The sequence below is a fragment of the Grampus griseus genome (genome assembly GCF_964374135.1).
Source record: "Grampus griseus genome assembly, chromosome: 9".
Classification (NCBI taxonomy): domain Eukaryota; kingdom Metazoa; phylum Chordata; class Mammalia; order Artiodactyla; family Delphinidae; genus Grampus; species Grampus griseus.
In genome coordinates, this window is record NC_139003.1 from 39865951 (window position 1) to 39889998 (window position 24048).

At 38.5% G+C, this 24048-nt stretch overlaps 1 protein-coding gene across 3 annotated transcripts; it reads right to left on the reverse strand.

Annotated features, from left to right (window-relative positions):
• Window positions 1–2309: 2309 nt before the first annotated feature.
• DNAJB9 (DnaJ heat shock protein family (Hsp40) member B9) lies at window positions 2310–23910 on the reverse strand. Of its 3 annotated transcripts, XM_082662369.1 has the most exons (4): window positions 23790–23910; window positions 21899–22125; window positions 20705–20971; window positions 2310–2339 (listed from the first exon to the last, which is right to left on the reverse strand). In XM_082662369.1, the coding sequence occupies exons 2-4, from the start codon at window positions 22113–22115 to the stop codon at window positions 2317–2319; spliced, it is 507 nt and encodes a 168-aa protein (XP_082518495.1). In that variant the 5' UTR covers window positions 22116–22125; window positions 23790–23910; the 3' UTR covers window positions 2310–2316. The 3 variants fall into 3 exon arrangements, with proteins under 3 accessions (XP_082518495.1, XP_082518493.1, XP_082518494.1); XM_082662367.1 differs by lacking the exon at window positions 2310–2339 and having other exon boundaries at window positions 19461–20971; XM_082662368.1 differs by lacking the exon at window positions 2310–2339 and having other exon boundaries at window positions 19461–20971; window positions 23643–23892.
• Between the last annotated feature and the right edge of the window lie 138 nt (window positions 23911–24048).

Genomic DNA, 24048 nt, shown 5'->3' on the forward strand with positions numbered 1-24048 from the left:
CCACTTCCTCCATCTGCAAGATAGATGGTCCTGAGGCCAGAAAACTTGCAGTGAGAAGCCCAGGACATGGTGAGCCCCTTCATCTTCCTTTCTCTAGTTGCTACGACCCTCTGGGGCCCCTCAGCAGGGACCAGAGTGAGAGGAGAAGGACAAGGAGGAAGGGCAGGTAAGCCTGGGTACAGTTGTCTTATTGCTTTGGTGCTCACTGAGTTGAGCAGATGGTCAAAGAGAACTGTTTTGTGGAGGACTTTGGTAGGCTCTTCTGAGACTACTCCTCATGAGAAACACACACATACATGTACACACGCACTCACACACAGGACCTCTTCTCTGTAGTTCCCTTGATGTTGGGGGCCTCCTCCAACGGGTGCTATTCAACTTCCTGCTCAGCCCCTTGGTTCCCAGTTCCTGGTCCAGAGGTGGGCATTGGAAAATGGGGGCAGAACCAGACTTCACAACATCTTAGCACATCTGCCCTTTGCTGGTAGTACTTAATATCTACTGCATTGCTCCCAGCCTTTGAAGCCTCTGCCCTCCTCTGAAGCAAAAGCAAGAGTTGCATTTAGTGATCTGTTATAAGAGGTGTTTGTTTGCTTGTTTGGGGCTTTTGATGATAAGATGTCCAATGATGCAGAACTGTAATAAGTAATATACATGTATATTATGGGGGTTGTGGCAAACACAGCAAGAGAAACTCCTGAAGGATGCTGGAGGGTATGAATAAATTTGTGTAAGTAGCATAGAGGCCTTCTAAGGAAAGAAGGAATCAAGATCCCAACCTTCTGTCTCAAGATTTAGCCATTGAGATCTGTGGACTACACTGGCACTGACCAAAGGTCAGGGCCAGAGAAGGCCAAGAGGCCCCTGTGATTAAAAAAAATCACCGAGAGAGAGAAAAAGAGCCAGGGAGCTGGGCCAGCACCAATTCAGGTAATTAGTGGGGTAGTGATATCAGGTCTCATCTGAGGCTGGCTCCAGCATTTCTGCTGGCAGACCCTTATCTGGCAGAGCTCTAAAGATCCCTGTCCTTGGAGAATTGTGAAACTTGCAGCTTAATTTTCCCCAGGTCTATGAGCCCCACTGTGACATGGAATATTTAATTTACTGAAACATTTTTATCCATTAGTATCTTATACAAGTTAGCCTTTAGATAAAAAAAAGTATGTGTTAATATCCATGATCTCCAGTAAATATGAACCATTAGATTGGGACAACTTGGACCAACTGAAAGCCATAATCTATAATCCAGTAATTAGTGATAGAGGAGGAGAACTTTACAGGTAATGCCTGTAAACCAGTGGCAGGTTTAGGAGGTACTCACCTTTTAATACACATGCAATGAAAGGTGACACAAAAGAGATGCTATAGCTGGATGCTTCCATCCTACTCATTGCCAGGAAGGCAAAGGTTCATCTGCTGTCCTGGAGATTTAGCTCCCTCATAATCCCTTTCTTCCCTATAATTCTGTGGAGGTGATAGCTAGAGCTACAGTTGTCCTAAGTAGTGTTTTTAATGAGAACAGCTGATCTTCAAGAAGAATGCTTGTTCTATACCAGGAGATCCTTATACACCAAACACATAAGAAAGCGTAGCACCCTCGGGTAGCAGAAATATCATTGATGGGTGATGGAGTGAGGACTTCTCACAGCCAGAAGTCACTGTTAAAGACTTAGGGAAATCCTGCAATAAGTACATGTTTTTTAATAGTGTCTATTACAATGTACTCCAAATTTACTGAACCACGATACTGAAATATTGTGGAAATACCCACAACACATCAGTTTGGAAAACCTTTTAGCAAATTACCTTGCCAGAATAGCTAACGGCTATTTTTTTTGTTGAGAATGAGATGAGATGGTTGATGTGAAAGCTCCTAGTACTGTGCCTCAATGAGTACAGTATTAGAAGAACCAAAACACAAATCTAAATCCTTACGAAGAAACAGGACACTGAAAAGGTGTATCTTGATAATAAATATATCAGGAATGCCCAAGAAAGTGAGGCCCCGTGTATCCTGTGTGTCCAAGAGCAGGGTCAGCAATACTGATGACTAAAATGGGAGGAAATAAAGGAAAACCTCAGCCTTCTCACAGTGCAGCTTGTGTTAGCACCAGTTTTAACCTCTGATTTCCCTGCTCTCCCCGCTTCTAACTTGATCCTCTCTTTCTTTTACAGGCCCCTCCAAAGGACAAAAGCATGCGCAAGGCACAGATGTTAGCTAACAATAAAAGCAATGGAACAAAGAAGGAAAAAGAAAAACTCTGTAGAATTTTATTCATTTTATACCACACTGCAGCACCCAAGCGGTCCACGGCTTTAAGGCAAAGCAAGGCCTCCATCTAGTGGAAAAACAGAGGTGTCCGACATTGCAAAATGCTATTTGCAAATGATATGAAACCCTCCTCCACCCCCCCATATTAAATTTGGCAGCTGTTCTAAAGCTATACGCCAACTAAATCACGCTTGACAATCATATTTGTTTCTGGCTACTTAATTAATTCATTTAGTCCAGTAACAGATATTCACAACATTTAATTCCCTACAGCAATGCAAACAATTGCGGACATTTGTAGTGTTCCAGCTTCTGCTGTATCACAAATACTAATGCATCAGTGAAACTAAATGAAAAAAATCTGTCCTTCAGGCAGTAAGCTAAACAGCATAAAGGTAGTTTCTTCTTCTTTCCTAATAATACTGGGAAAAAATGAAAAATATCATTTTGAAGAAAGTCTTTTTACCTCTGTGCAATACGATTTTTAATCCATCTAATTAAAACAAAGACTACGTCTTAAACTACAATTCAACCAATATATACCAAGTGATTTTTATGAGAAATAACAGCAGCACTAAAGACTGTAAAGTCACTCTTTATGTTACAGTTTAATGTGGAAAATACTTTAAGATATACGAAAAATAGCACCTGACTACCCAAGACACAGTCAACAAGTAAAATTAAATGTCTGAGAGTTCCTATCATTACTGAGAATAGGTGGGAAAAGAAAAAAGATGTGAGCAGGTACCACCAATATAAGAGCTTATCAGCCTAATTCGTAGTATGATTCCATTTGAAATGACACTGAGTTGTTTTTGCATCTTTATTATATAGCAGAAACTGTTTCACATCAGCTTCAAATTTGGGAAGTTGATAGACAAATGATAATTATTTTTAATAATGTGGTGCACAGAATTCAGTGGAGAGGTAACAAGAAAATATATGTAAAGGTCAAAGAATGGAATAAGAGAAAGCTTTTAACAAACTAATGGGTGGTGTTTAAAGAGTATGAAGACTAGTTAGAATCCTAACAGAGGATAAATTCATGATCTTTCATGATGATCAGCACCTTTAAGATAACAAGACAACAGGATGTCTTCAGATGAGGATGGAAGGGAGAAGAGAAGGGTTTGGGCCCTACAGCGTTCACTGAGGTGGGAGGGATGGTCAAGAACAGAAGAGACGAGATTCATAGTGAGCTGGCTACTGCTCGAAGCGGGAGCAAGTTGAAAAAGAGCTCACGAAAGTTTAGTGACGGTTATAAACAACGATGGAGTAGTGCTACTGCTGGTGAGAATAACATCAAAAGGGAGAAATGTATCAACTTCATACAGTAGAAATCCTCCAGGAAAAGGTCAGTTTGGGGATTTTATAGACAGTTGTAAAGACTTGACACTGGTAATTGGTTCAAAAAGCGACTTCAAAAGAGTATAAATGAACAAAATTCAAAATTGAAGTTACACAATTGATAAACACCACTTTCATTGTTCCATGGTATTCTGATACAAGCACCTCATTTTCCAAATAAAATTAAATCTGGTTTGGATCTCCCACCTACCTGCTGATGGGATGGTAAATACCATTACTGGTACACCCTGCCACCCTCTGAGAAATGTATGAGAATCCTGAGACTAAGATGGTGACAGCAAAATGGGGCAGGCCTGGCCCTTAGTCCACACCTGTCATCATCATCCACCTTCTGCTGCCTGATTTTTCCATCAAGCACTGAACCTCTGTCCTCTACAGGACCCTGTATTATTTTCCTATTGTAGCTGCAACAAATTATCACAAACTTAGCAGATAAAAAACAACACAAATTTATTATCTCATAGTTCTAGAGGTTAGAAGTCTGAAATGGACTCTACTGGGCTAAAATCAAGGCATTGCCAGGCCTGTGGAGGCTTTCTGAAGGCTCTAAGGGAGAACCCATTTTCTTGCCTTTCTGGAGGCTCTAAGGGAGAATCCATTTTCTTGCCTTTCTGGAGACTCTAAGGGAGAACCCATTTTCTTGCCTTTCTGGAGGCTCTAGGGAGAACCCATTTTCTTGCCTTTTTCAAACGTTATGGAAGCTGCCTTCATTCCTTGATTAGTAGCCCTTTCCTCCACCTTCAAAGCCAGCAATGACAAATCAAGTCCTTCTCAGGACACCATCTCTCATATTCTGACTCTTCCGCTTCTCTCTGACCCATTTAAAGACCCTTGTGATTATATTAGCCCCTCCTAAATAATCCAGGATAACCTCCTTATGTAAAAGATGGTTAACACACACAGTTCAATCTGCAACCTAATTCTCCCTTGTCACGTACCTAATATTCATGGGTTCCGGGAATTAATATGGACATCTTGGGAAGGCCACTATTTTACCTACTACAGACACTGCGATAGAAGCTCCACAATGCAATCCTCTCTAGTGCTTCCCAACCTCTTTTTTACATCAGGGAATTCAGTGAAAATTATAGCATACTGGGGCAACTGGATAATCCTGTCAGGCCTCAGCACAACTTTGGGTCATTTGTATAATGACCACAGGACTGGTCACAGGGACTTAACAAAAATGATATTAAGACTGAGATACTCAGGGATCAAACCATAGACCTGCAAGTACTTACTGTCTCCATGGAGTCTTCCAGAGCAGCTGAGTGGGAAGGGAAGCTCTGCCATCTTTAATCTGCCATCACTGCTTCCTCCCAGTCTCAGAGGATCCCTCTCTTCACAAGGCCAGCACATATCTATCTTCTTATCTAAGCATAATCTTCCTTTGCCCTCCTGTCCTCCCCCTTCCTTCTCTGGGACAACCCAATGTGATTCCTTACTGCTCCTGACACTTGATGAAGGATTTAATTGAGTGGCAGTTGCTAGAATTCAACTACATCAGTCTAACTAATGTAAAAAGACGACTTTTTTTTTTGGTCTCACATAACCGAGGAGTCCAAGGCAAGTATTGGCTTCAGGCATAGCTGGATCCTGGGCTAAATGGCTCTGAAGTCCTCCATGGAAGCCCTTTCTCTGTTGCCATAATGTAACCCTTGGCAGCATCAAGTTCACATCATTCTTTCTGTTAGCAGTCTCGGCTGAAAGGACATTCTATAAATTGTCCAAACATGAATTCATTGAGATTTTCTTTTACCTACTTTATGATCAATTTAAAAATATTCCGGAAATGTTGGAAAAAACAGAATTCTTTTGTTTATTTGTAATTACCAAATAGGGGACATTTTCAGTACACCATTATTATAGTTTTAAAGTAAAATTTAAATTGCATGTTTAGGTCCTTGTGCACACAGCTCAAAGGGGTTGGGAGAAGGAAGATTTATTATTTTCAAAGTTGGTAAAAATAAGCTCACACATTCCCATGCAGTAAAGAGTGTCTCTATAAAGAGAGTTAACAGCTGATTTTAACTTCTTAACTCAATAAAAGTTCTTTTAAAGTTCCCCTTTGATCTTCTTATAAGTGAGGAGCCATATCCTAGTATTCTGAGTATCTGAAGATCCACCAGTATCAATATATAAACTGCGTTTTTGTCTCCTTTCAAAAATAATTTCTTATGAGATACTATCTCTGAGAGTTTGGACTATGGTATTTGAACAGAATATTATTTTCTAACACTATAATGTCTGAAAGAAAAACAATGAGAAAAAACTTATAGCAAAAGAGATGTTATCATTTGGGAGGAAAAAAAATCTGCTAGATGACTATGTTAGATTCTCAATATCTTTATGAACAGATGTCGTTTATCTGGTATAATTAAAATGTCCCTATTCGGATTAACCCCTTTCTATGAGATAAATGAAAATACTGTAATGTTTCCAAAAATCAAATTGCTGAGATATGCACATCTCGTTGAGATGTCTAATTCATTCATTCAGTAAATACTGAGTATCCACTCTATGCCAGTCACAGACTTAGGCACTTAAGACACATCAGTGAACAAAATAAAGATTCCTAGCCTCATGGAACTTGCAGTCTATCAAGAAGAAACACATAACAACATAATAAGTAAGCAAATATGACTGTGTGTAAAAAAAAATGGAGATGAAAGGGATGGGGAGGGTGGAGGAGGAGGGACACCATGTAGTATTAAATAGGGTGGGCCAGGAGGTTCCACCAAAAAGGTGACATTTGAGCTAAGACTAGAAGAAGGTGAAAGGGTTGGTCGTATGGTAGAATGGTCCAAAGAGAGGAAATAGGTAGTGCAAAAGCCCTAAGGAGGAAGCATGCCTGGTATGTTACTGAAAGATTAAGGAGCCCAGTCTGGCAGGAACAAAATGAACAAGGGGAAAAGGAGTAGAAGATAAAATTAGTGAGCTAAGGGGGAGGGTGGGCTGATTATATAATACTTTGTGGAATATTATGGAGGATTTAGCTTCTACTGTGAATGAGAATAGAGTAAATGGAAAGCTTTGGGCAGAGAAATGACAAGTTCTGACTTACCTTTTAAAAGGATAATCTTAGTTGCTGGTTTGATAACACAATATAAGGAATAAAGGATGGAAATTTACCTTTACCCACTAATCCATATGAGGGATGATGGTGGTATTGGTATTGGGGTGATAAGAAGTTGTGAGATTCTGAAAATATTCTGAAGGTATAGCCAGTAGAATTGGCTATGGGGTGGGAGTACAAGAGCAAGAAAGAAATCAAGAATCAGTCCAAGGCAAAGTGAGAGAGTGGTAGTGTATATATTGACATATATACACTACCAAACGTAAGGTAGATAGCTAGTGGGAAGCAGTCGCATAGCACAGGGAGATCAGCTTGGTGCTTTGTGACCAGCTAGAAGGGTGGGATAGGGAGGGTGGGAGGGAGGGAGATGCAAGAGGGAAGAGATATGGGGATATATGTATAACTGATTCGCTTTGTTATAAAGCAGAAACTAAGACACCATTGTAAAACAATTATACTCCAATAAAAATGTTAAGAAAAAAAAAAAGAATCAGTCCAAGGTTTCAACCCGAGCACCTGGCAGGATGGACTGACAATCAGCTGAGATGGAGCAGATCTGAGTTGGAATATCAAGAATTCTATTTTAGATATGTTGAGCAGAACTGTACTTTAGATAGCTGAATATATGAATCTGAGTTTAGGAGAGAGATCCAGCCCAGAGACAGAAATTTGGAAGCGGCAGGTACACTGATGACTTTAAAACCATGAAAAGAGGACATGAAAGGAATAAGTGTAATAGGAATAGAAGAGAGATAATAGATGAAAGGGGAAGGGAAGAAGAGGGAAGAGAAGAGAAAGGAAGGGAAGAGAGAAGAGGGGAGAAGAAAGAAAAGAGAGAGGAACCAGGACTGAGAAGATGCAAAGAAGAGAAGGAAAAATCAGCAAAGGAAACTGAGAAGCAACAACCAATGAGGGACAAGAAAAACCAAGAGTTTGGTGTTCTGGGAACTAAGCAAAGAAAGAATATTAAGGAGGAGAATATTGTGTGTAAAATGAGGCCTGAGAAGTGGCCAATTTATCTGTTATTTGACACTGCTTTTGCAGTGTGGAGCTCATCAATAACGCTGACAACAGAAGTTCTGGTAGAGTGGTGGGAATGGAAACTCTTTGGAGAAGTCTTGCTACAAAGATGAGCAAAGAAATGAGACAGCAATTGGTTGGAAAAGTGGAGTCAAGACAAGAATTTGTTTTTAATGTGGAGAAAGAGCAACAGGCTTGTTCTCTGGTAGGAATTATTGAATGAAAAGCAAAATTGGTAATAGGAGCAGGAAGGAAGAATTTTTGGGAAAGTATTTTTGAATGCTCTGAGTGATGTGATCCAGTGTATGGTGGAGGGGTTGGCTTTAGGAGGGAACTTGAGGAGCTTATTGATGGTGGCTGGGCTCATGGAAAGGCAGAGAAAGTGGAGCTGCTGCTATAGGAAGATGATGGGAAACTTGGGAAGTTCTTTTCAGACTACTTCCATTTTCTCAATGAAGAAAGAAGATTGCCAGCTATGAATGAGTATGGATGCATTTATCTTTGCACTTTTTTCCATTTAGGTGAATTTTCTGATTTCCCCAATACTAGTTTACGATATTTATAATTTTTATGTCATTTTCCAGGTGGCAAACAAACACTGAGATTTCAGTGAGCATTCTGAGAATACAAAAAGGAGGACTTTTAGGCTCTTACCGCTTAAGATGCATTACCATGCATAATGTATCTCTTAATCATAGGTATTCTGTCTTTATGACCAACATCTAACTGTAATCCAGAGCTTTGTAACATTTATAACAAAGAAAGGAAAGGTAATACTATATACATGTGCTTTACACTTTTAATGTCATGACTCTCTTCAAATCACTCTTGTAATAAATTTTCTCTACTGCCCATAGTAGCGCTATAAGGGACATTAGTCCTAACACCTATTCATGGAAAGCTTTTACAGTAGAGTTTTTAAAAGCTTGCCTTTTCCACAAAAGTTTGTTCTTTAATTAGATTTAAAGGTATTTCTAGTCCAGAGTTTCCAAAGAGTGTTACACGGAATTCTTCTCTTACTTAATTGGTCCAAAGAGATGCTCCTAGAAAAAACAGTTTTTGATCACAGATTTTAGAAATGCCTCAAACTATATTTGCTTCTTAGAGCTATCCAATGTAAAAATTAGCATATTAAAGACTTTGAGAAGTCTTAGGAGAATGAGGAAACCTACTCTTTCCCATGCGTGGCTACAGAATTCTTATTTTCATTGAACACACACATAACACACTTTGGGAAAAGCTGGTTTACAGCTATTCCTTTTTCAAAAATATAGCATTACATAATATAGTCACTAGGCATATTTATTTTGATACTATTCCAATATTTAAGAAAATGAATGTGACTATTACTGCAGCATAGACCAGCCTATGCCAACTAACATTAACATCTCTGCCTACACAGGGAAAGGAACCGAGATGAAAGGATCAAAACCCTCCCTGAAAAGCAAAGTAAAATGTTTTTTCCCATATCTTATATCTCAGATCTATGTGGGCCTATATTCCTGATCTCTGCATCAGGGAATGAGAATCGGTATTATCTAAATGTTAAGAATGAATACAAATAAATAACCAAATATATGCATTAGCAAACACCAGTTCATTCCATTTCTAATTATGAAACATGTAATATAATGTAGAAAATGCTAAGAAAACTCATTTAAAAACAAGAAAACGTTATTGCTCTTTTAAATAATACATACATATTAATACATTTAGTTGTAACTAAAAGTAAACTGTAAAATGTCAGCAGAGAATTTTAGTGACTTTTCCCTAATATGTGTAATGAATCATGTAATTCAAGTGATTATTATTATGTGAAATTAATTTGAATAATAGGAAATCAAGTTTAAAAAAATTAAATAGTGGAAAGTCCTTAAGTTGCTAATTTAGTGAGTGATAATTACATAATGTGTTGTAACCCAAAAAAAGACTACCATGAGGCATCTCTGGGATGTCAGCAGCATAGCTTGGTGGCGGAAAGATGAAAACAATGAGTTGGCAGGGCCAAGGCTAAGGGAAATGATCCAGGTGTAGATTTGACTCCCTACAGGCCAGTAGTTAAAATTCAAAGCCAGTATTCAAATAAATGAGGAAAACTGAGGTTTGACAGAGGCAGAATGGGGCAGAACAGAAAGGGGTGGGTGCAAAAGATTTGATCAGGTAAATGGGTGAGGGTAGCAACCAATCTTCACACGAAAAAGAATGTAGTAGCCTTGACTTTGATGAAAGAGACTTATATCTCAAATTTAGTGAACACCATTTAGCAAATAATTTCCCTCTTAAAATGCCTACATAATGATAAATACAAACTATTCAAAGATATTTTGATATGTAGATGCTGAATAGGTGACTAGGCCTACTTACTACCTAAATGACTATATCCTGAATGATAGACTAGCAAGGTATGGAATTCAATTTTATACCCCAGAAAAATCACAAATTCTTATATTATGGAACTTTGGGGTCTGTCCCAAATAGCTGAAACCATAAACATTAAACCTACCAATGCCAAGATTCTACAATATTTAAGGTGGGGTTGGTTCCTAACTGAAACAAAAACTCAGCTATCATTTGGGGGTACAAAGAGAAAAGCCCAATCCTCTTTAAAAACATCTAATGGTGAAGAATAAATTATAAAGGAAGTAAAAACATTCAAGACCACTGAAGTCTTTTTTTTAAGTTTAAATATTCAATTGCTTGTAATATATACATCCTTCCCATCCATCCTCTTAAGTCCTCTCTAATAAAGCACCTTTTTCTCCAGGTATCAATACTTTTCCATGAGACCATGAGTTGTAGGGGAGAATATCCGCAGCCCCAGCAGGTGGTCTTGACTAGCCCAAACCAAGCATGGTGGTCATATTCTCCTTGTTAACGACTGGTTTAGGTGTGAACATGTAACAGTATGGAACATTTCTGGCCAGTAAGTTGAGAGGGAAAATTTTTTTTAGGGCATTCAAGAGAAGGTTTCATGGCTCCTAAAAGCCATCAGGATGAAGCCAACACAGAGATCAAAGCCCAGACAGCTATGAAAAAGCAAAACCAGATTCCTGGCAAATACCACTCCTGCAGCTGCCTGACCTCTGGACTCCTTGTTAAAGAAGAGAATAAGCTTTGTATTGCTTGAGTAAATTTAATTTAGGGGTTTTCTGTTAGTTGCAGGCATCCTAACTGATACACCAGGCTTTTTTTTTTCCTTTAAAAATATACTAATGTAGAAAAAAATGCATTCACAAACAATTCGAACACAACAGGTTGATATAAAATGCAAAGTTAAGTCTTCCCTGACCTCCCAGTACTACTCCTCAGAAATTATCATGTAACCAGTGTCTATTAGCAGATCTTTTGGTGGTTGTCATTTAAAATTGAAAATAATATACCTAATCATGGTCTTTATCAACTTTAGACAGAATCAACCACCTACCGTGAAAGATTATAGAATTGGTACACTAAGCCTTTTCCTCTCCTTTTTTCTTCTATTTCCCAATGTGAGGTACATTTTACATCATTAACCAATAAATGTAATTAAATCTTTGGTGTACTGTTTATAGATTAATTGAAAAACATTTATAATATTATATAAACAAATGCGTTGTAAATTCAGTAATAAAACAATATCAGTTTTCCAAATGAGAAATTCCCAAGTGTCAAATTCTAATGTATGCTCTCAATTTCTTTCTAGCTTTCTTTATTTCTTCATGAGGGTATATACTCAGCCACACTGTCTAGTTTCCCATGTTGTAACCCTTCTTGTACATTGTAATTCAGAGTAAAAAACCAGTAGTTTTTTTCATAAAGGGTATGTGGATGGTAATCTTTGAGTTCTTGCATTTCTAAAATGTCTTTATTTTGGGTTCACCTTCTATTAATATTTATTTGGTTACAAAGTTCAAAAGCATTTTTCCCTCAGATATTTGGAGACACTACTCCATTCCACTTCAGCATCTGCTATTATTTTCCCCATGTCTGTGAAGCGAATTCTTGCTACTTTGTAGGAAACTTCTTTTCACTCCACTTTCCCCACCAAATACTGCCCATTTCTCTGCAACTCTTCCCCAAAAAACTCTACACACTGCTTTTCTAGACTTGGTATCTTCGGCTCCTCCCCTTCCATTCTCCTTCTCTCTCTCCCTCCCTGTCACCCTTTTGTAATAATTTATTTTTTGGTGTGGTCGGGGTTGGGTGAGAAAAGGATGCTTTATGTCCCCCCACAAGATGAGACTATCTCACCAGAAGTCTACCGTAAAAGTTTACATTAGGAATAAGACCAGTAATTTTTTAAATTTAGGCATATTTGCAGAGTAAAAAAGAGCAGATGATTCTTGAAAGACTGTAACAAACTACTCACTTATATTAGTATTTTGATGTTTCCATGTACCCCATTATTTTGCAGACATAGCCAAAGAATATTTCAAGAAGCAGAATATGTATGGGGGTGTGTGTGTGCCTGTAATTATTTCATTCCTCACTGTCAGAACCTGTTTGATAGCACCAGTTCCTAATACTAGTCCAAAAGTAAACAGATGAGACTATAAGAATCATTGTCGCTCTTTATCCACTTTGACTCTTCTGTCCTCAAATACCGTCTTATTTTTAAAATACAACATAGAAACAATAATGACTAGTTTTTATTTTCTTGGAAGAATAATAAAGGAGCTTTTCATTTACATAAGTTGTACTGTCATAATTTGCTTCATGATGGCTTTTATAGGTATAAAATAGTTCTGAAAAAACAATGTTATTCAGAGTGGTGATCAAAAGAAGAAAAGCATGTTGATTAAATGTAAGCTACACTAAATAAAATCATAATGTGTTTGACGGATAATCTTTTTCAGGTCATACTTAATTCAAACAGATGAGAGAGAAAGAGAAAGGGAGGGGGAGAATGGGAGCACAAGCATAATATATGCTATCATCCTTGCTCTACCTGAAGTACCATTTAATACGTGTTCATGCACATGTTCTAAAAATTCATTATGATTTGTTATTCAGTTTTATTTAGGCCAGTATTCACCAAACTTTTGCTGTGGCACACCTGGATTTGGTACTCAATAAAAATGATTCTACAGTCCAAACAATACTTAGTATCTCTACTGGAGATGCACAATATAGGTTAGCTTATTAAAAACTCTGAGAAGCCCAATAAATGGGTAATCAAGGACCCAAATTTCCAACATGTTTTGGGGAGGTTCCCCCCCCACACCACCAAGTAATGCTCCTAACACCAGCTGGGTGTGCTACAATTCAACTCAATTTTGACACTATCTGGAGACAGGGTCAGATCCCACAGGTTAAGGGCTTAGTCCTACAAGACTATTTTTCACTTCAGATGCCAACCGCAAGCCCAGACTGTCACCTGTGCTTCTGACCAACTGGCCACAGACTGGAGGTTCCCTGGACTCCTTCCTCAGGTTCTATTAATTTGCTAGAGAGGCTCACAGAACTCAGAGAAACACTTTACTTACAGATTTATTATAAAAGGATATGACTAAGAACAGCCAAATGGAAGGGGTGCATAGAGCATGATATGTGGAAAGGACACCAAGTTTCCACACCCTCTCCAGGTGCACCTCTCCCTGATCTCCATGTGTTCACCCATTTGGAAGCTCTCCAAACCCTCTTTTTTTTTGGTTTTTATAGAGGCTTCATTACAGAGGCAGGATTGATTAAATCATTGGTTACCAATTCAATCTTCAGCTCCTCTCCCTTCCCAAAAGCCTAGTGGTGGGACTGAAAGTTCTAACCCTCTAACCACTTCTAGCAACCAGCCCCCATCCTTAGGTATGGTCCAAAAGTCACATGCTTAGCATAACAAGAGACACTGCTTTGCTGTCATCACAGGAAATTCCAAAGGTTTTAGGAACTGGAAACTGAATGAAAGCCAAGTTGCTAACCCTTCAACAACATGGGTGTTAGGGGCACTGACCTCATGCAGTGGAAAATCTGAGTATAACTTTAGAGTCAGCTTGTTTTATCCACAGTTCCAAAACCACAGAGTCAACCAACAACAGACTGCGTAGTACTTAAAATAAATTTTAAGTATTTATTGAAAAAAATCTGTGTATAAGTGGACCTGTGTAGTTCAAACTTGTATTGTTTGAGGGTCAACTGTATACATGAAAAATGTATTCTGATCATCTAAATGACCAAGCATGTATTTCTTATAAATCACAATACTGAACGCCCTTATAAAGAAACACTTAACAAGATTCAAATCTTAATCTATATTTCACAAATCTATTTGAACATGATTTTTTTTTTCACAGCATATTTATGATCATCCTGTAGAACCTCATTCTGAAGAGCAAGCTATTTGCTACTCACGTATGGAGTCATAATTGAAACTCCAGTAAAATATCCATGTTAATTCTGTCCAAAAATGTACTCAGTATAAATTCTTTTCCACATTTCTTTAAAAGCACTTGGTTTTGCTGCCATTCTCTCTATACCTGCTCCAATGGGGCACACCCCCACCACTTGATAAAAAGTAGTCTTGTCAAGTTCATTTCTGAGCTCTATAATTGCTAGAAAGAACAATGGCTACTTCTCAGGCATCTTCTTACTGGACTCAGTGGCAGCATTTTACAAAGTTGACCACTTTCTACTTCTTGATAAACTTTGTTTCACTTTCTCTCAAGACACAAAACTCCTAACTCATTGGCTGCTTCTTCTCAGATACCTTTGTGGGTTCCTCATTTTCTCCTTGTAATTTTAATTTTAGAGCACCTGAGGGTTCAGTTCTTGGATTGTTTCTTTTTATATCTATATATATTCCCTTGGTGATTTCATTTACACTCATGGTTTAAAATATTCCCTATATTTTGACAATTCCAAAATACACATCTTCAGCTCCACATTCTCTCTAAATTCAGGCCTATCTCCAACCCTCTACACATTGTCTCTAAGTTGGTATGTCCAAACTGAATTTCCCATCTTCCCTCTTAAATGTCTTCTTGCAACTTTCCCCATCTTAGTTTATGGCAACTATCCTTCTGGTTCTCTATAAACACTAAACTTGGAATCATCCTTTTCTCCTCTTTGATGTCTATATCCAATCGGTAAGCAATTCCTACTGGCAACCACTTCCCACCACTGCCACCGCTACGCTCCTGGTGTAGTGTGTGAGCTGCATCAATTTCTCATCCTGGAATACAGAAATAGACTAACCGGCCTCTCTGTTCCACTGTTGCCCCTCTATAGTCTATTAACAACACAGCAGCCAGTATGATCCTTTTAAAACGTATAGAAGATAAAATCATTTATTTGCTCAGCTATGAAATCACATACCAATGCCAAACCCTTTACAAAAGCTGACAAAGCCCTACATGATCTGTCCTGCCCCCTACCCCACTATCTTTATAAACTCATCTCCAACTACTCCCCCGTGTCACTGACTTCCAGCTACACTGGCTTCTTTGCTTTTCCTAGAACTTGTCACACATTTCCATCTTCCATACAAATAACTCAAGCCTGCAAATTCACCTTCTCAATGAAGCCTACACAGACCATACAGTTGAAAATTGTAACACGTTTTTGACCTGCCTGCCCTGCCAATATCCTTCCCCTGTATTACACTTCCTTTCTTTTGTACAGTGTATCACCTTACATAGTAAAGTAAAAAATTAATAAACAGAAATCTCAATTATTTAAATAGAATGGGTAGACCAGAATGGGAGCTCTCACACCTTAACACCATAGCAGAGCCCAACAGGAAGAAGAAAGACTTCCTTTCTTTCCTGACAAGAGGTCGGCTGAGACTGTCACAACTCAGCCAATGAAAAGCCATGGACTCTTTACTACAACCCTCTCGGCTTCCTTTTCCCCTCTATGAAATAATTCTCTTCTCCATTTTTGCTGGGGAATTGGATGTGGTTTGCCATGGTTACAGACCCTGAATGGCAACTCTTTGTTGATCCCAAATAAACCCATTTTTGCTGGAGAAATTACTGGCAGTCTATTTAAGTCAACAGTAATTATTTTATTATGGTTATTACCGATCTCCTTTCAAGAGAATGTAAGCACCTGCACCCCATACTCCTTACAATACATTATCAATGACAATAAATAAAATTGTACAGCAAATTATCTAGTGTAGAGAAGTAAAAATTATTTTTCCTCTACCCTCCTAGAGAGTCCTCCTCTTTGCTGAGGAACGTCCCCACCCAGGTAATAAAAGACAGATTAGCAAGAGAAAAACAAAAAGAAGTTTAATACCATGTACCTCCTGTATATATGGGAGATAGACAGGAAAACTGAGTAACACTCAGGAATGGCCCAAGCCATCACCTACGGAAAGACACAAAAAGATGAAAAAGATGTCTGGAGTGGGGGGCAGTTATGGGAGATTTTCAGGCAAAGCACAGTAAGCAAGGATATGGTTGTTGTGTCGATTTAAGCCCATGCCTTCCTCACTGCTAAGAGTTCCTAGAGATTTTGTCACCCTCCTCTTCCTTGTCCAGAGAGGGAGACACACTTAAAAATGAAGATTTGCTTATAAATGTAAACGTCTCTTATAGAAGGGTACCATTTACTTGGTTTTCTGAGCTTCTCCTATGATTTTGTTTGTTTACAATAATCAGTATAAGATAATCCTTATGCCAAAGAGGCATATTTTTGGGGTGGCAAATTCTGCTCCCCTTCACTGGGTAGTTCAACCGCAGGGCAAGGAATGAAGAGAAGCTGGAGAGTGGTTTAAGTAGCAAAGTTTAGCTAAGAGGAAGAATCTGAATTTTACAGAAGACAGTCAAAATAAGGCCTGCATGGTAGCGTGAAAAATAAGACAAGAGGCCCAAAACGAAGTTGTTTATGCTAAGCCCCACAACACCTAACCAAAGCTTAAGTACTGTTTCAACTCTCCCAGAAATGGAATCTTAACCCAATCAGGAACTACCTGATGGGCACTAGTGACGTAATCTGCCTGACAGACCCCTGCCATCCCCTAAAGGAAAATGACCTTGCGACAACTTTTTGCTGGTATAACTTCCTTGTCCTGCTTCTTCCTGCCTGTAAGTCTTTCATGTTGTTTAGTTCCTCAGAGCTCCTTTCTATCAGCTAGGTGGAAAGCTGCCTAACACATGAATCCTTGAATAAAGCCAGTAAGATTTTTAAAATTCCCTCATGTGAATTTTGTTTTTTAACAATAGGGAACATACACATTGCATATCTGCTGTATCTTCCACTAACTTTGGCTGTGGTTGATGTAAATGTAAACTAAATGTGGATTCATACTGTTTCATCTAATACTGTCTGACACTATCACCACATGGAAGGAAACCTTGGTGTAAGCAGGTTAGGTAAGATAAGGACCTATGCCTGATTCATTGATGCATGTCAGTAAATACAGGGTTGGATGTTAGGGTTTCTCTTCCTTACTGTTGGTTTTCCTTAAATGTCTGAATTCCTTGGGCATCTGTTATGTGTTTATGAAGGACTTACATCAACTTGCACAGAGAGATGAGAAAAGCAGTTTCTTCAGCAGTTACGTATGCCTATGTTAAAGCTCCTTTTTGAATAGGAGCTATGGTTTCTTGTAAGTTGTCACGGTATTTCAACCTGCAGGCAACTGCAGGTGAGTATGTCGTCAGCACGCAGAAGTTACTGTTCCCTACACATGCCAAAGTAAGACGGCTTTATTCACTCTGGGAGTGGAGGGCTGCTATTACTCACCAGCACCCACTCCATCATCAAGTGAAAAATTCACTTCACCTCTGCTCTTTTTTTGGCATCTCAATACCCTCAAATGGGGAGCCTGCCCAGGGATAATCTCTTTCTTCGAAGTTATCCTAAGTCCCTGACCTGCAGAAAAAGCTGTCAACAGTTTACCTGAAGGGGAGAGAAAAGGGCAAGGGTTCCCCATGAAGTTCTACTCTGGCCCATTCTTTCACTTTGCTTCCCCTTCCCCACCCCCCTTAAAAATCTGAGACTTAAAAGCTTCTCCAGGACACCTTGACTGTGGTTCTCTGATTTCCCTCTCAATTCAATTTCTTCTGCTTTATACCTTTTCCTGTATATCATGCCTCAAAACTTCTGTATGGTGTTTTACAGCATGTTTACAACTTCATTATTATATTTTCTGTCATTGGGACCAAGAGGGGAAACAATCATGACTGATTTTATTCAACCTGTCACCTGGGACTAAAGATGCCAGCATTAACATGAAAAATATAAAACCTTAGAGACCTACTGCTGATACCAATCTCGTCTTTATTCTGTTTGGCAATAGTCTCATTTTCCTCTAGTGTGTTTTTATTTGCTTTTACTTCAAAAAAATTGGAATAACTACCCCAGGATTGTACGAATTCTTTTTCTTTTTCTTTTTTTTTTTTTTTTGTGGTACACGGGCCTCTCACTGTTGTGGCCTCTCCCGTTGCGGAGCACAGGCTCCGGACGCGCAGGCTCAGCAGCCATGGCTCACGGGCCCAGCCACTCCGCGGCATGAACCCATGTCCCCTGCATCGGCAGGCGGACTCTCAACCACTGTGCCACCAGGGAAGCTCTGTACAAATTCTTAATTGACCTTGGGCAACCTAAATTTTCATGGACTGATCTCAGAATTGGACCTGAAATTTAGAGCACAAAACTACCTACCAATCTGGAGCACCAAAAGAATTTCACGCCTACCACATGCACTATAGCATACAATGCAAGACATACTCAATCCAGAAAACATGAAGAATTAGAGAAATTAGTTCAAGAAAAAGATTAAGTCATGTTATGAATATTACTATTTTACGCCAAAGAAAAAAAAGTGATAGATTTCACATGTTGACTTGTGTAGGGAGTGTAGATTAAGCTACTGTCTTGGTCATTTCATAACTACAGGAGTTTACCATTCTCCTTGTGCATTCAACCCGTATAAACTATAAAGAAGAAAAATTTTAAATTACTGAGGAAACTTTCATGTTGATTACTGGTCTAATTTTTAGTTGCTTATATAACTAACTACTCACACACACACACCTGTAGATTACCTAAGCGTCTTTATATTTAGTTTGTATCATAAGAGTTACGATTCATGGTACATTTTTCCCTGTAAAAAGTATGCCAAAGAGCCAAATGGGAGGTTAAAAAAAAAGAAGGGGTTCAAATAAATGTTTAAAATGGGAAAAACAAGAAAGATAATCAAGGGTACAGATGCTAACAACATTAAAATAATCCTTAAAGTTCATCGTCATTTGAAAAAAAAAATTTTTTTTTTGCCTCATTTGTTCTGTTTAATAGGCCACAGATAATCCTCAGACCAAAATACAACGTATGGCTATTTTCTTATTATCAAACAAAAGTAGTAGGTATAACTTTCAGGAAATAATTAAGGTGCATAAACATAATAGAATAAATTCATTTTCTTCACAGATGTCAAATTAAAGATGATCAAAAACAAATAAAGCTTCATGCAAAGTCTGCTTTTTCCCAACCAGGCCTAAAGAGGAAAGCAGCAGGGGCAAGAATACTTGTTCCTAGCAAACAAATACACCAAAATTATAATTAACAAATTCTTCAAGCTACCAAAATCTGTGAGGGAAGGAGGATGGAGGATGATAAGAAAGCAAGAGAAATTACTAAATGGTAATCTAACAAGGTCACCTCAGGGTTTCAGGTTAGTGAAAAGTAACTTCTAGAATATGGTCTATGATCAGTATAAGCAGCCCAATTGCTTATATACCCTTCCTATCTCCAGAATTGCTGACTAAACTTTTAACAATAAAATGACAACAGAGAACATCATATTGTAAATATTATATTTCTCTCACTCACAAGGGTGTATGAGATATTTACTAGTTTTAATATGTATCCATAGGATTAATACTCATGTGGAGTATAACACGGAAAAGTGCGGAACTAAAGAAATGTCTATCTGAAAACAAAAGCACACATTTCTTAGGATTTAAAAATATTGCACATAATAAGGTTGCACAGAAATTACTGGCTGTTTTTATAAACAGAATGAGGTATTAGTCAATCTCTAAAGATGAGGGCAAAGAAGAAAAACCACACACACAAAAAAAAACATAAATCCATACTAAAATCTAGAGCGTCAACAATTAAGGAAGAAATGTGAAAATATGTGTAAAATAGCTATGATTTCAACACTACAAAATCATTAGCCAGGGACCAAACATGTAACAAACTCTGGACAATATTAAGTTTTCAACTTTCTTTGAGTCTAAATGACTATGAGCAATACAATCATTTCCTTCACTCAAATTCTTCTGCATGGTTCTCTGGTAAATATTAAACCATACCTTTCTGAAGCTTTCAGTGGAAATTAACCAAGATACTGCTTGCTATCCTTTGCGGAACGACTCAATTATACAGTTTCACATATTTTGTGACCCAAGTCAGAGATGCTACAGAGCATGCAATTTTAAATTAGCAAAGGTTTCACTGCAAAAAAAATCATTCAAGTTCACACAATTTAAATCTACAATAACTTTTAAAATTTAACCTTTAAATATTTATCAGGCAAACTCATTTTTTCCTTGGTAATAAAACTGGTCATGTTAATAAGCCCAAGGGCAGGTAGAGAAAAAAGACCAGGCAGAATTATAATATCTTTTTTTTAAAGAAACTTGCCTAATCAGGGAAATTAATAATTAGCTATTTCTCTACTAACTGAATGTCGCTGAATTTCTCAAAAACAATTTAAATATATTTGATAGCTATATCAAGTTAAGTGAAATCATGCACTTGTCAAAATAGTTCACAAAAAATTGGTTCTGCATCAAAGATATTGAAGAAGAGTCAACTAGTTGGGTTTAAAGAGAACAGAAAAAGGACAAACTACTGCCCTGAACAGTCAGTGTATGTAGTAACCATATTTCCTTTTCGTTGAGTGACAGTCCTACAGTGCTTGCTAGATCCATGGAAGCTATTTTCAGTCTGTACTGTATGTCGATTGGTGGTGGTGTCAAAACCACTAAAAGAAAACATTTTCTCCATATCTTCAAACATGTCATCAAACAACCCACCTCCAAAAGAAAACTCCTGGAAATGGTGCCTTTGTCTACTGGAACCATCCTGGCGTGCCTGGAAGTGATTTTCAAAATGCTTCTTGGACCGAGTGTTTTGGTTTTGACCAAAAAAACCAAAGTCTTTAAATAAGTCATCAAAATTGAAGTTAAATGACTGCTCAAAAGGACTTCCACTAGCTCTTTGTCCTTTACCATTAGTAAAAGCACTATGTCCAAGTGTATCATATTCTTTTCGCCTATTAGCATCTGAGAGTGTTTCATATGCTGAAAGAAATAAAAATACTTTAGTAATTGAAAGTAATCAAAATTACATATACCCAAACCTCTTAAATTTATTTTATGAAAGTATTTCACATCACAAATAAAACCAAATGCTACTAACATAAAAGTTAGAAGTCACAAAAGGCAAAGTACTTTGTCTTATTCACTGCACACTATCAGCAGTTAGCACAATGCCTGCCTCTAGTAAATAACCAATAAATATTTGATAAATGCTACTATTAATACAAATAAATATGGGAGCAACAATTTCAGAGTTATTATTTGTGCAAAATCATCACTTGTATGAAAGAATTTAATGAGCAAATTCAGAGGAATTCATTTTTCACTTACTAGTTGAAGTAAATGTTTAACTCCAACTCCCTACTCAGTTACCTCCACCCACCATTAATTACTAAATGCTCAAGAGATGCAATTTGTTTTAGAATTAGTCTTAAGGCAAAACTTGTTTCATACTTTTCCTTTAAAGACAAATGTGGCTTTGAGATGTAGACCAAGTGAGGAAGAAAAAAGACCAAGGCATTTTAGAGTCTATTTAATCTTTTTATGATTAATATTTTTATATTTAATCTCCATAATTCATAAAAACTTTCTTAAATTAATTCATAAGTTTTGGGTATCTAAAATTCCTTTTGACATAGAAACAATAAGCAACTTTATAAATAACAAAAGAATGAAATAATACATTTTCAACATTTTCAGATCTGAATGCCAAAAAAATATATACTTCCACACATCCAGGATCAAAATATGTTATAATAGCCTTGAGAATCTCACTCTCACTATATTCATGTGTAGATCCCACTCTCCCTCCCGCCTCCACAAAACCTTCAAATACATACAAACTTCTTAGGTATCATTCACCTTTACTAGTTAATATCTGCGAGACCTTGAAGATAGTCATTTACGTACCTTCTGCAATCTCTCTGAATTTTGCTTCAGCATCAGGACTCTTATTTTTATCAGGATGGTACTTCATGGCCAACTTGTGAAAGGCCTTCTTGATTTGGCGCTCTGATGCTGACTTTGGCACACCTAAGATATCATAGTAACTTTTTGAGGCCAAAATTAATTCAGTTATCATTAAAATGCAGATTGCAAAGATGAAAACTGACTGGGGAGTAGCCATTTCTAATATCCTAAAAAAGAAAAGAAAAAAAATATTATCCATGGAACTAATCTTAAGATTTTTCTTTTAAAAGAAACAATGAGCTTTTAGGATTCAAAGTATACTAATGCAGTATCAAAATGTTAAGCATATATAGTGTATCTTGTATCTATTTCCATGTTATTTCACTTATACAGGCTGCACTATCCCTAAATTGGTTGTAATCTTGAGAGCAAATATAATTCAACCAAATTAAGAAAAATCTTTCTTGGCTTTGCCTTTCCACTAACACTCTGGCCATAAACACAGTAGTTACAAAAATATAGCTTAAAATGATCTCAATATCTCAATCTTCCCTTCTAGAATTCATATTCTAAAGGGATTTTTTAAAAACTTTAACTTAATGGTAAAAAAGTATATTACCAAGGTAATCAGCCCAGTATATCTAAATTAGCAGTAATCTTCCCTCCCTAAGAAACTTTCAGTTTTCATTTCAGCAAGGTGAGCCAAGGATTGCACACAGAGAATCTCAATATTACATAATATTGACAACGCAACACAATAGAATGTAATCTCTCTTTTTTATCCCAAATATTTAACAAAATATTTTATCCCAAATATTTAACAAATATTTAACAAAAAAGCATGGATAAATGAGTTTTAAAAACTCATAATTAATAGAATTTAAGATTTCTGCGAAGGCTGCCAGAAAAATGAACTTTCATAGTTTGTACTTTAGATAAGGTAAATTCTTTCTAACTTCTCAGGAGTCGTTAAAATGTTTCTCTAACCTTAAAGAAGTTTGAACCTAGAATTCAACTGAGAATTCTTGAGAGTACAGATTAAATGACTTGGGATTCAAACGACCCTGTTTGTTGAACACCGTACCACAGGAGTCCTTAAGAACCTAGGATGACATAACAGCGGACGAAAGACGCTCTGGTTTGTGCAAACTGCCTGCGTTCCTCTCCTGTTGGCCTGTTCAGAGCGTAATTAGCAGATGGATTACTTCTTCCCAGAGAGTCACTCACAGTCACACGAACCAAGGATCAAGTACGAACTCCTGGTTTAAAGAACACAAACCAAGCGCGTACCGTGACTGATCCCTAGTCAAAGGGCGGGTCTAAAACTGACAGGGAGGCATCTTCCCAGTTTCACAAACCTTACTCCACAGTTTCAAGTTGAACATACCATACTCTCCTAAAAGACGGACCGTTGCGTTATACTGACTCCTCATTCCCGAGAGCCGGCGGACGGCAAGCCTGGCCCTTACTCCCCAGAGCCAGTGGCTGGTTGGGCTGGACTCGCCCTGTCAGACCTTGCGCCGCCGTCCGGTTGTCCGCGGCTCGGGGTCCAGCTGCCCGACACCCGAGAAGGCCAGCGGCACAACCCCCCAAAAAAACCGCACTACACTGTGCTTAGGCCATCTCCTTTCTCCTATTCTCTTCCTCAAGAACACCAGGCAGCCCGAAGCCCTACCGGCGATCGTGGCGGACACCGAGGCCTAAACCCCCTCCCGGAGACCCCGGCCTCATCCCTCATTCGCACCCTCCAGCTGCAGCTGCTCCTTCAGAGACCGGAGGCGCCGGCGGTGCTGACCAGCTACTCCACAGGGCTGCGCGGCTTGGCCTCCCCAACCCCGGCCTCCGTGGCCTCCGGGAGCTGGTGCGCACCCACTGCTGCCTGTCCACCGACCTCACACTCCTGCCGTCGCCGCCGCGTCCCCTCACAGCCAACTCCCCACAGGCGCGCCGGCCGCTGCCCGCGCCACCACCTCAGGAGGAGACCTACACGAAACGCTTTCCTATTGGCTCCCGCCTCCCCACCTGACCCTGGCGCCCTACGCGCACGTGGAAAACTGTTGTTGCCGCTCGGCCTGTGCGTCACTTCCTGCCCCAACCCCCGAAAGGGCCGTACTGAAGCCGGCAGAAGCGGAAGTGAGTCGAGGGTTGCA

What these genes read in the sequence shown, in the direction of transcription:
- DNAJB9 (XM_082662367.1), bottom strand. Translation starts at nt 22,115, where the DNA reads ATGGCTACTCCCCAGTCAGTTTTCATCTTTGCAATCTGCATTTTAATG. An exon ending in ATTCAGAGAGATTGCAGAAG is followed by an intron (nt 20,972 to 21,898) that starts GTACGTAAATGA and finishes TATTTCTTTCAG; the next exon opens with CATATGAAACACTCTCAGAT.